This window comes from Schistocerca serialis, chromosome 5 (genome assembly GCF_023864345.2).
Source record: "Schistocerca serialis cubense isolate TAMUIC-IGC-003099 chromosome 5, iqSchSeri2.2, whole genome shotgun sequence".
In the NCBI taxonomy this organism is placed as follows: Eukaryota; Metazoa; Arthropoda; class Insecta; order Orthoptera; family Acrididae; genus Schistocerca; species Schistocerca serialis.
The window spans coordinates 567360617-567373020 of record NC_064642.1 but is presented as its reverse complement, the minus strand read 5'-3'; the positions used below and the strand labels follow the sequence as shown (position 1 = coordinate 567373020).

At 38.2% G+C, this 12404-nt stretch overlaps 1 protein-coding gene across 2 annotated transcripts in view; it reads left to right on the top strand.

Moving 5' to 3' along the window:
- LOC126481192 (E3 ubiquitin-protein ligase synoviolin) overlaps window positions 1-12404 on the top strand; it is an 88646-nt gene that overhangs the window by 36142 nt on the left and 40100 nt on the right. For both annotated transcript variants that reach the window (XM_050104782.1, XM_050104783.1), the window contains exons 7-8: window positions 1607-1749; window positions 7659-7901. In XM_050104782.1, the coding sequence (XP_049960739.1) occupies window positions 1607-1749; window positions 7659-7901 (386 nt within the window). The remainder of the gene's footprint in view (window positions 1-1606; window positions 1750-7658; window positions 7902-12404) is intronic.

Below are 12404 nucleotides of genomic sequence, written 5' to 3'. Positions count from 1 at the left end.
TATACACTCTCTCTCTCTCGCGCGCGCGCCCACACACACACACACACATATACATCCGCACATATACAGACACAAGCAGACATTTGTAAAGGCAAAGAGTTTGGGCAGAGATGTCCTGCGAAAGCTTGAATTTTGTGTGTGTGTGTGTGTGTGTGTGTGTGTGTGTGTGTGTGTGTGTGTTTGTGTTTGTTTGTTTGTGTGTCTATCAACATGCCAACACTTTCGTTTGGTAAGTTACATCATCTTTGTTTTTAGATATATTTTTCCCACGTGGAATGTTTCCCTCTATTATATTCAGAATATACATTAACATAGAGATGAAACGCATATAGGGTACATTAACAAATAAGGGCTTGTGCTATACTCTTTCACACTCAAAAATATACGCAGTAGCATCTTACATGACGATCATCAAGCTGCTACTTTGGGAATAAAAATGGAGCTGCTATCTTTCCAATTATGTTTTGCAACTGAGGAATATCTTATATGAGATACTTGACAGTAATGTGGAAAAGCTTATTAATTGAAGAATAGTAGCTTTACTAATTGTCATTTATTTTTAATGAACTGTTTTTCTCACATTGCCAAAGGATTTGCACACAAAAAAACAATATTCTGATAACATGTAACGGACTGTAAGAAAAACTTTTTACTTTGCAAGTTTTGGTAGTTCAAAATTTCCTGTTATACATTTGGAAGTAATTTGTTAAAGCTGTTGCACCACGATAGGAACATTTTATACGGTAGATGGAAATAATTTTATATCTTTTATTGTGGTGTATCACAGTTCAAGTTAATTTTTATTTGTATTCCAACATTAGCTTCAAAGCATAAATGTTCTGGCATGTAAATGTAAGCTGATGAAGTCCTTTAAGATTCTGTAGTTGGACACACAGAAATGTTAATATTTATTCATGTATCTTATTGCAACAAAACAGTTAACAATTGAACCATTAACACAACTAAATGAGGTTACATGGTTTTTTATCTTGTGGAAGGTGGGTTCACATTGTGATCAAGCAGTAATGCCATTAAATGACATCAGGCAATCCATGATCCATTCAACAATATGCAGTGAGTTCCTTCATCATTCTTGTCCTTTTAACTAGTGACCAATTTATTATGGTATAATTATCAGTGAGAAGTGACAGTTAAGAGACTGTAACTAATTATATAGAAATAGCAATTTGCCAAGGTTTTAATGCTGTAAGTGTTAGTTAACTTACTGGTTTTGTTTCCCCACGGCAAACCAATACATTTGAAACACACATTTTAACAGTACTTGTGTGAGTTTTGTGTAATGTTAGCATATATTACAGATGTGCACAGAAAATAATGTTATTTTATTTAAATAATGTAATGCATGTACGATTTATAGACATGGAGCTTCACTGTCCTTCATTTTCAAATTCCATATCATGTGTAGTGATTTTAACAAATTTGAGCACAATTTGTATATTATCTCAGTTTTATTTGTGCATGTGATGTCCATAAAAGTCAGTAAGTATGTAAATTTCTCTCTTAATCCTTACTTTATACTACCTGTCTATCACAGATTTGTGTGAATTGAATTTTAATGATGAATTATGGAAATTGTTTCATCCAGGTCATTTAAAAAAGCCTTCAATGATGTTATTCTGTCTCGGCGTGCTATAAGAAACATGAACACATTGTATCCTGATGCTACACCAGAGGAACTAGCAGCTGCCGATAATGTTTGCATCATCTGCAGAGAGGAGATGGTGTCAGGTGATTATTTGTTATCATTGTATTTTATTTGTTCGGATATTCTACAGATTCTTTTCATTGGTATTTAATGCCCCAGTGTGAATGTACATGTAAGACAACTATGAGAATGTGCTGGAGTATTAATTTTCCTATCCCCATTTTTTAATTAAAGACTAGAAAAAAGTTAATAGGTTCAAAATAGCTGTGTACTTAAATAGTATAGAAATTTCATGTTCTCACTAGAATCAATGTTGCTGTGGAAACCACAAACTTCATCTCTTGTGTTCGTGATAATTTCTCTTCCACGTCTCTCCTTTCTCTCTTTATTGTTATTGTTGTTGTTGTTTCTTGAACGTTTATCCATCCATCAGTGATGTGCAATTCCAGTATGGCGGACATCTTTAAAAGTAAGTTATTGATGGTTTTGTGCAGGTGAGTAACCCTGTGACAAAACGCGCCGCTCTTCTTTGGATCTTCTCTATTTCCTCCATCAACCCGATCTGGTACGGATCCCACACTCATTAGCAATCCCGAAGCATAGGTCGAACCAGTGTCTTGTAAGCCACCTCCTCCATCTGGTGAGCAAGATGTATGAGACAGGCGAAATACCCTCAGACTTCAAGAAGAATATAATAATTCCAATCCCAAAGAAAGCAGGTGTTGACAGATGTGAAAATTACCGAACTATCAGTTTAATAAGTCACAGCTGCAAAATACTAACGCGAATTCTTTACAGACGAATGGAAAAACTGGTAGAAGCCGACCTCGGGGAAGATCAGTTTGGATTCCGTAGAAATGTTGGAACACGTGAGGCAATACTGACCTTACGACTTATCTTAGAAGAAAGATTAAGAAAAGGCAAACCTACGTTTCTAGCATTTGTAGACTTAGAGAAAGCTTTTGACAATGTTAACTGGAATACTCTCTTTCAAATTCTGAAGGTGCCAGGGGTAAAATACAGGGAGCGAAAGGGTATTTACAATTTGTACAGAAACCAGATGGCAGTTATAAGAGTCGAGGGGCATGAAAGGGAAGCAGTGGTTGGGAAAGGAGTGAGACAGGGTTGTAACCTCTCCCCGATGTTATTCAATCTGTATATTGAGCAAGCAGTAAAGGAAACAAAAGAAAAATTAGGAGTAGGTATTAAAATTCATGGAGAAGAATTAAAAACTTTGAGGTTCGCCGATGACATTGTAATTCTGTCAGAGACAGCAAAGGACTTGGAAGAGCAGTTGAACGGAATGGACAGTGTCTTGAAAGGAGGATATAAGATGAACATCAACAAAAGCAAAACGAGGATAATGGAATGTAGTCAAATTAAGTCGGGTGATGCTGAGGAAGACTGCAGATGAAAATTTAAGTGGATAATATTTAGAAATAACACTAAAAATGTGTGATACCACATAGACTGGCTAGGCGACCTGAACTTTTTTGATACTTAAATGCCATATTAGTAATTTACTTGAAATACAGGGATCTGTTACAATAATGGAATCTTGTTCAATGAAAATAGAAATGATTACAAATACAGTGGTAATCAGCCTAATCATTGAAATACAAATAAGCAAATTTATTAAATGTTATGTGATTTTTACCAGATCAAAATGCCAGCAAACGTACATCTTGTTTTATGTCAGCATGAGGACATTACAGAAGTGCTTGTCAAACTCCAGTAGAAGATGATACAGGAAAGCTGTATAATATTCAAGGATATAAAATAATACATTTGCCTTCCTCCCACATCCAACTTGTTATGACATTGATGATAAATTAGACTAGTTCAGGCTCATAGAGAGGCATAGTAATGGTGGTTCTACCCACATGCAGTTCATTCGTAGAATCAGGATTGCCAGGTATCCCAATTTAGGTAGGATTTTCCCAGATTTCCAGTTGAAAACCCCTCTCTTAATTAAACTTTGTCAGCATAGATAAAAATTCCAACCACACAAAAATGGACAGTATAATACTATGGTCTCCACTTTAAACTGTTCTTATGGGTTTAAAACTGAGAGGCAATCTTGTAGAAGTTACTGAAATTTAAAATTCTGGTTTTGGTTTTAATTGGGGAGCTAAGCTGGCAAACCTGTTTTAACAACCATTGTTTTCAAATAGCTTGTCAGAAGTCGAACGAAACAATGCTTAGTCATTCTCTGCAAAAGCAAGTAAGTAGTGTTGTGCAGTTTGCTGTGTGAAGCATTTGTAGAAATACCGGTTTGTCATCAGACAGCAAAACTAAAGATTTGTCAGTGCCAAAAAAGAAACAAAAGGTGAGAGCTAAGTTACATGGGGAATGGTGTAAAATTTACTCATAGCTTCGAAAAGGTAAAAATGATCATAATGCCCACTGTACTATGTGCCCTTCTTATTTCAGTGTTTCCATCGAGGCCAAAATGATGTTAAAAAAACACACAAACACTGCAACACACAGAACCTTCCATTCAACAGTTGTCCATGAAAACAGATGAAAGTAAGTTCTTTTTTTACCTCTCATGGAAGTGTTGAGGAAGAAAAAAATAACAGCTGCAGGAGCATCCTTCGTGTTTAACTCAGTACACATAGGAATAGTTATATTTCTGTGGACTGCTGCAGCAATTTGTCCTCACAGCTGTTTCCAAATTCAAAAATATCTGAGAAATGTTCATGGGGACTCACTAAAGCAATGAAAATGATTTAATTGGTACTGGGACTGTATTCAGAAGAGCTAACAGTTAAGCAGTTGGACAACTTTATGTATTACTCTTTTCCTCGGGGCATCCAACAAAGGACACATTAAAACCTTTCCACTGGCAGTACACAAGTTTTCTTGTGAAGAAGGTGTATGTACAAGACTTACGTCATTTTATAGCAATGAAAGTGAAATGTCTTACTCAATTGTGGTAGGAATAAAAAGTGAGCGTACCAAAACATCTTTGTCACTGAGGAATATCAGCCGTTTTTCTGCTGATAATTCCTGTGTTAATTTAGGAAAGAATAAAATTGTGTACATTGAGCTATGCAAAGCGAATCCATACATGTTAGCAGCAGAATTTAACTGTCCTCTCTTGAATAACACCAAAAAGCAAGTAGCAAATGCACTTCAGACTGATGTAGAAGCCATTGTTCTCAAGATATATAATGAATTCCATCGGTCTACTAAAAGTGTCGGTGAACTAAAGGAATTTTTTACTTGGATGGATGTTGAATGGTAGGAGATTTTCAAACACATGCAAAAATGCTGGCTATCTCCAGCCATAGAATGAGTAGTGGAAAACTTGAAACAATCAAATCATAATTCCTCTCACAGGAGTACACACCAAAGATACTCAGAGACTTTTCCGAAGGTGAATTATCTTTGGTGGCATATCTGGGCTTTATAATGTACATGGGTGGTTATTTGGCATCATTAAATGCAAAACTTCAGTCTGTTGATGTACTTATAACAGACTTATGAATCACTTTATAACCTCTCTGAAACAAAGAAAAGAAGATCAGTTTTATGGCTCTGTGGCACTCTCTGTCTTCTTGAAATCGATAAATGATGCCCCCTCATGTCAAAATATTCAAAAGAGAAGCATCTGATTACTTGCAGTGTGGTCTAGACTATCTTGACAAATGATGGTTTCGTGTGTGTGTGTGTGTGTGTGTGTGTGTGTGTGTGTTTCCGTTTCCAATTAAGGCCTTGTTGGCTGAAAGCTTACTTTCTGACAGTCCTTTTGTTGTGCCTATCTGTGACTCAGCATCGACGCTATATTGTGAGTAGCAACTATCCTTTTCATACTATTGACAGAAGAAGATGAGAACTTTTTTAAGCTCAAGTGTGATGATAATTGGATGAAATTTTTCCATCCTTATGAAAACCTCTTCAAACTTGTCTGTTTCATGTTTTCTGTACCTCATAGATTGTCCAGAAAGAATTTTCAGCCTTATGAGGAACACTTGACAAGCTGAAAGAAAGTGTTTGTCAATTACTACATTAAAAGCTGAATTAATGGTGAAGATGAATTACTCGTATACATGCCAGCAGTTTCGTCATCTTCTTGACAGAGGAGAAGGGAAGTCCTACTAAGAAGGTTAAAAAGCAGAAATATCAATAAGATAAAATTCAGTGCTTTGCTATATTGTATTTCGAGTTTTACATCTAAGTGTGTTTTGTCCAGGTTTTGTAAAAATGTCGAGTTTGTTCACAAAAAACATGGCAACCCTGAGTTGAATAGAAAGGAAGCAAAAAAATGCTGTTACTCCAGCTGCTTTTCACTATAGTATACAGTAATGTAGAGTACAGATGTAGCTTGTTAATTTTCACCTAATGGTGATTTGAGTTTAACCTTTAGTGTCTAAATTGAACTGTTGTAAGTGGAGCATTTTCAGATACGAAACTATTTGTCATAAAGGCATACGTCAGGTGCTGTGAAGTTTTGAATGAGTAATGCATTTGAGAAACATTTTTGTAAGTAGGTTTAGTTGTCATGACAAACAACTGTCTCAGTACTGCTATTGATGGTGCTATGCTGAGGAACAATTCACAGTCACCTTTCATGGATTGACTGTAGTGCTTCCCACTATTTTTATTTCATGACTGTCTGTTGAATATAAGGAATTACTAACTGCAGTAGCTTGTAGACACGCATTTGATGTGTAGTGTATTGGGATTACGCATGCACAGAAAATGAAAAGTTTTGCAGCAGCTGTCATCTGAATTGCAAACATGTATTGCTCTAAACAGAGTACTTATGGAGACTGTTTCATTCATGCCAAAGATATCTGCCCAGGATGACCAATTGGGGTGTATGGTGACATTATTTCTTAAACAGTACATGGTCGATTTCCTTTCAATCCTCCACCTTTTTGAGCTTGTGCTGCATCTCTAATGAACTCATCACTTACTGTAGGTTGAACCATAATCTATATAAGTTTCAAAATTTCCAATAAATGTGTGCACAAACAAAAAATATTGCATTAGCCCAAAATACACATGATGTAAAAAGTTGATCTTAGAAATCTGGACGTACAGTATTAACTGAAGAATAGTACTTAGGTTCTGTATTCATCCAGATTGTTGGCTTTTGTATGAATTCCGATATAGTCTTCTCCAGGGTGCAAGTGCTAAATGGCAAAAATCATTTTGTAGGTGCTGATGTTGCTTATAGTACCCATATTTGAATACCTTTCACGTTAATTTCTTTTATTTATCCTTGATATTCACATCCTTGATACAGTAAGTTGGTGCTCATTCTCCATGTCTCGCATAATTTACATCTGACGTCCCAGTCTGTCTACCACACTACTCTTTTCAAACAGTTGCTCACCATAAGGTCTCACTAAACACTGCTACAATGGTGTCAAAGCAAAGTAATGCAGCAGAGCAATTAATGTTTTGATTTGTATAAACTTTTGTCATTGTTACACATTAATGCTTTTTAATTGCTTCTAATTTTGAGCACTATGTTTCTATAACACTTCTATTTAATTTGATCATTATTAACATCATGATCATGTGTGTCTTTACAGTTCCTGAATTTCTTATGGAAAATTATAAGTGGAATGATTTGTTACATAGTTCATTGTAAAATAATACATAAACCTTAGAAACGTGAAAAATAAAAGTGATTTTCACACTGATGTGTCTAATTTATGTATTTATTACAAAGTGTAGAATTGTGACAAAACTGAATTAAACTGGCAGAACCACATCCATATAAGAAAGATTCAGTACTATGAAACTCAAAAACTAGCAATAAATTGTTTAATAATCCACATCTTGAAAGTTATAAACGAAATATTCAGTACCCTGCTTCATGAAAATTATAACCAAACTGTTTGATACCACTGATACTGTTACCTCTTCCTCCTTGTTTTCTTCCTGAGAAAAAACTAGGTGTTGACATTCATATTAGGCTAAAAACATTTGTTTCTATGCAGTGCGTTGATTATTCCATTATCTTCTGTTACAGCATCTAAAAAGCTGCCGTGCAATCATATCTTCCACACGGCATGCTTACGATCGTGGTTCCAAAGGCAACAGACATGCCCCACGTGCCGACTCAACATACTTCGCACTCCAGCACCGTCACAACCTGCACAACAGCAGCAGCAACAACAGCAGCAGCAACAACAACAACAGCAGCAACAGCAGCAGCCACAACAAGTTCCTCTGGTGGGACCACCTCCTTTAATCCCCCAGATGCCACCACCAGGTATAGAGTAAATTTTAATGTGCGTGTACTATGTAAACATTAACTTTGATAACAATGTGTGAGTAAAACAGTCAGACACAGATGGAGGACTGATTTCATGCCATCATTCAGCGTACTGACACATAGTTTCACATGTAAATATAAGTCCTTTATGGGGGGGGGGAGGGGGGCTACTGTTACCCGAAAAGGTAGGAGTAAAGCGTTTTTTTTGTTGTTTTTTTTTCCCTCTGTCAAGGCACTGAGTACTGAGGTGTGGAATATTTTTCACTTAATCGTCCCACTCTCTCTCGAAGTGGTACTGTATTCACTGCTGATCCAATCTGTGAAAGATTCTTTGCCCTAGCACTAGTTTTTTTGTGTAGATGGGAGGTGTACCTTCACCAGCTCCCTTGATCCCATAGGCTGGAGTCATAGTGGCCCGACATCGATCCATTGCACCGACAACCAACATCAGCCGAAGACGACTGATCTTTTCAAAGCATTATGCCAGTAGGTGCATGGCCCAAGTGCAGCTGATTTCAATGCCTGAACCTACAGACTTTGGACAATGGTCAGTGGAACTGAAATCAGTTTCTTTTCTTCAATTGAATCGGCTGACGTTCCCACATGCAAAATGTGAATTGTGCATATTGTTTAAGCTTATTACAAGAAAGAAGGAGTTTATCACATCCTGAGGATGAGACAGAGAATAACAGAGATATATCTTGGAATATATGGTGTGAAACCACTACTTTATTAAAAACTCCTGGCTGCAACAGGGTACCCTCACCCTTCCCCTCCCCTCTTCCTTCCAAATCCTCCCCTCTTCCTTCCAAATCCTCCCCTCTTCCTTCCAAATTCTACCCTCTTCCTTCCAAATTCTCCCCTTTTCCTTCCAAATTCACCCTTCTTCCTAGCCACTCCTCCCGTCTTCCTTCCAAATTCTCCCCTTTTCCTTCCAAATTCACCCTTCTTCCTAGCCACTCCTCCCGTCTTCCTTCCAAATGCTCCTCTCTTCTTACCCACTCCTCCCCACTCCCGCCCTCCTCCCATACTCTTCCTTCCCACTCCCTTCCTCTCCCATCCCTTCCTTCCCACTCCCTTCCTCTCCCATCCCTTCCTTCCCACTCCCTTCCTCTCCCATCCCTCCCTTCTTCCTACCTCACCCCTTCCCTCCCCTCTTCCGTCTCCACCTTTCTACTTCCTTCTTCTTTCTCCGCCCTTTCTCTCCCTTATTCTTTCCCCATTCCTGTACTCTTACTTCCCCCACTCCTTCACTCCAAAACCTTCAAACTTCCTTCCCCAACCTCTACTCTTCCCTCCCCATTCCTCCATTCATTGCATCCACATTGTCCTTGTTATACCTTCTATTCTTAAAAGTATTAATCACATTGTAAAGTGAGGCTGCAGACAACAAAGATTTAAGTTCTTATGGTGGGAGACACAGTATAGGGGAGGGTGGGGGGGGGAGGGGGGGGGTAGTGGGAATTTCAGAAGTACCGAAAAGGGTAGAAAGAACTATAAAATATTAACTGAATGTTATAAAGATACCAACCTAACAAATCAGGTAAATCTGAAACAAGTGACAGATAATCAAACGATGAAATGCCACCAATAAATGTGTTTTAAAAACTTGAGAAGTTAAGAGAGTAGAGAGAGGAGTAAATAAGACTGTGATAAAGTGGTGAGAAGTGTGAGGTGGAGGTTTAGAGTAGACAAAGATATACAGCAACAGAGAGAACAAAGAGAATGAAAAGTTAAGTTTAGCATACAATCAAATAAAAGATGTGTCTGTTGAAGGAATCACATAAAGTGAGTACGTAATTGTGGGCAGTGGTACACAGTATTGTTATACCACCACTCACTGTTGCCTTACATGCTCCACGTCCTCCAATACAACTTCCTAAAACTTTGTCTCTCCTTAGAAGGCTGCTTTGCCATCATGTTCGTGTTCTTATTGTAAGTGCCCTGTTAGCACCAGGCACTCCATCTCCGTTACTATAGGACCTACTTTCTTTGATGAAAAACCATTTCACAGGAAATTGTATGTCCACATCTTTGATCGCAGAATAATTTTTCCATTCAGATTGCTGTGTTGCTATCTTTTTCTGCTCAGGGATGCTCGCTTTGAGCAAGTAAATCGCTGAAGGCCACATTTTCTTCACCTCCCAGGTGAATTGAGAAAAATTATAGATGACTTCACTTAACTGTGTGTACTTCTTAAGACAAAGACATACTGGCAAACTGTTCTAATAAGGCCCTAATACACCAGATGCCACTTTTTGTTTCAAAGCAAAGTCTGACCATACAACTAAAGTTTTAAAATGTATGAGCAACAACATTCCAACAGTAACCCAAATATCTCTACTTGATAGGTTACAGCATAAACTTGAAAATGGCTGCCCGTACAAAACTGTGCACTGTTGGAAAAAGACAAAAGGAAGGTATATTCTAATCCAGTGTGAAGATTATTGTCATTAAAATAATTTATTTTAGCTGTGTACCCTATTGCATCTAAAATATTGCTTATTTCAATAATTCGTTTTAATGTAGGTACTGTAGAATTCCTTGTCCATGATGTCATGTTCTAGAAGATTAAATAAAGTGGGTAAAAAGAAATAACAACATGAAAAGCTGAAAGAGAGAGGGGAAGATATATTAGAAGATCCATATTATATTTCGACCAAGTAGTCCCAGTAACCAAGCCCATTATAGGTCAGTAAAATAAACTTCCAAATCAGTGGTGTGCACAAGAACTGCCTGCATGGTTGCCTGTGAGCACTGTGAGCCATGAGGGCAATGCTGAGCAGCTGTGAGGGCATGTAGTGGGGGTAGCAGAGCTGTGCGATGTGGCTGGCCACTTGGGTATGCACACTGCATGGGAGGAGGTGAGGTGGGGGGAGGGGGGGGCAACTGTGCTGCTGTGAGAGCGCTTCATGCACACAGCTGAGTATGGACAAGCTAACGTACATAGTGCAGGTGGAACACACACATGTCCGAGGTCGTTTCATGCATATGCAGCGTCCGTGAACATGACACTGATACACAGTCATATGTGGGACAACATGCGTGTGTGGGACGTAAGTGTAAAATGTGCTTACCCAAAGTTTGTGTATCCTGTGCCATGCAACGGTTGGTCATGTATGGGTGAAACGCAGTTTCGAATCATTGTAACATGTTCTACTTTCATGGCCACAAGTAGTATACAGACATAAAGGATTAAGAAACGAAAACATTTGTATTGTAAATGTTTATTATATTTACACAGAAATGTGTAGTTCAGAGGAGGGGTACTACATACAAATAGGACATAGGCATTAATTTACATCACCCTGGATGTTTTTACAGTGATTTTGAACTAGCATCATGATAGTTGGTGTGAAATTACTGGTCATTTGGTGCACTGCACCAATCAGATGAACATCAGTAAGATTACGCCTAAGCTTCAATTTTGTCACTTTCATTATGGAGAAAACACTTTTGCACAGGTATGTTGCTCCAAAAAAATTACGCACGTGAGCAGCTATTTTAAATAATAATGGAAACTGTTCATGTGGGAAATATTTGTAGAAGCTTTCCAAGGTTTCTGCAGTGTGAAACTTCTCCTTCAGCGATAGTGGAGAAAGCTAAAAAGTCAGTAATGGATCAGTTTTTAACATCTTGCACATCATTTTGAATGTGATAGAGTTCTGCTACTGCTCACACCCATTTCAACAGCCCATTGAATTGAGGTATAAGTGGAATGTAGTATCCAGGTGACTGTTGTAGCTACCTGATCACCATTGATGTAGGCTGCATGTATCACTCTATGATGCTGAGACAAAGGAGCAAAGTGAGCAGTCAAAACTCTTCTGAAAAAGATGAAGATCCAACCATCATCGGACAAGGTGGTGCTAAATGTGTTTTGGGACTGCCGTGGTGTGGTGCTAACGGATTACATCGAAGTGACAAAAGTCATGGGATAGTGATATGCACAGATACAGATGGTGGTAGTATCACATACACAAGGCACAAAAGGGCAGTTTATTGACGGAGCTGTCATTTATACTCAGGTGATTCATGCAAGAAGGTTTCCAATATGATTATGGTTGCATGACAAGTGTTAATAGACTTTGTACAGAGAATAGTAGTTGGAGCTGGACACATGGGACATTCCATTTCAGAAATCATTAAGGAAGTCAATATTCCAAGATCCATAGTGTATAGGGTGTTCTGAGAATACCAAATTTCAGGCATTACCTCTCACCACAGACAACACAGTATCTTCTCACTACAGACAATACAGTGGCTGATGGCCTTCACTTAACAAGCAAGAACAATGATGTTTGTGTAGAGTTGTCAGTCCTAGCTGACAAGCAACACTGCATGAAATAACCACAGAAATCAATGTGGGATGATCGATGAACGTATCCGTTTGGACAGTGCAACAGAAGTTAGTGTTAATGGGCTATCGCAGCTGACAACCAACGCAAGTGCCTTTGCTAACAGTATAACATCACCTGCATCAACTCTCCTGGGCTCATC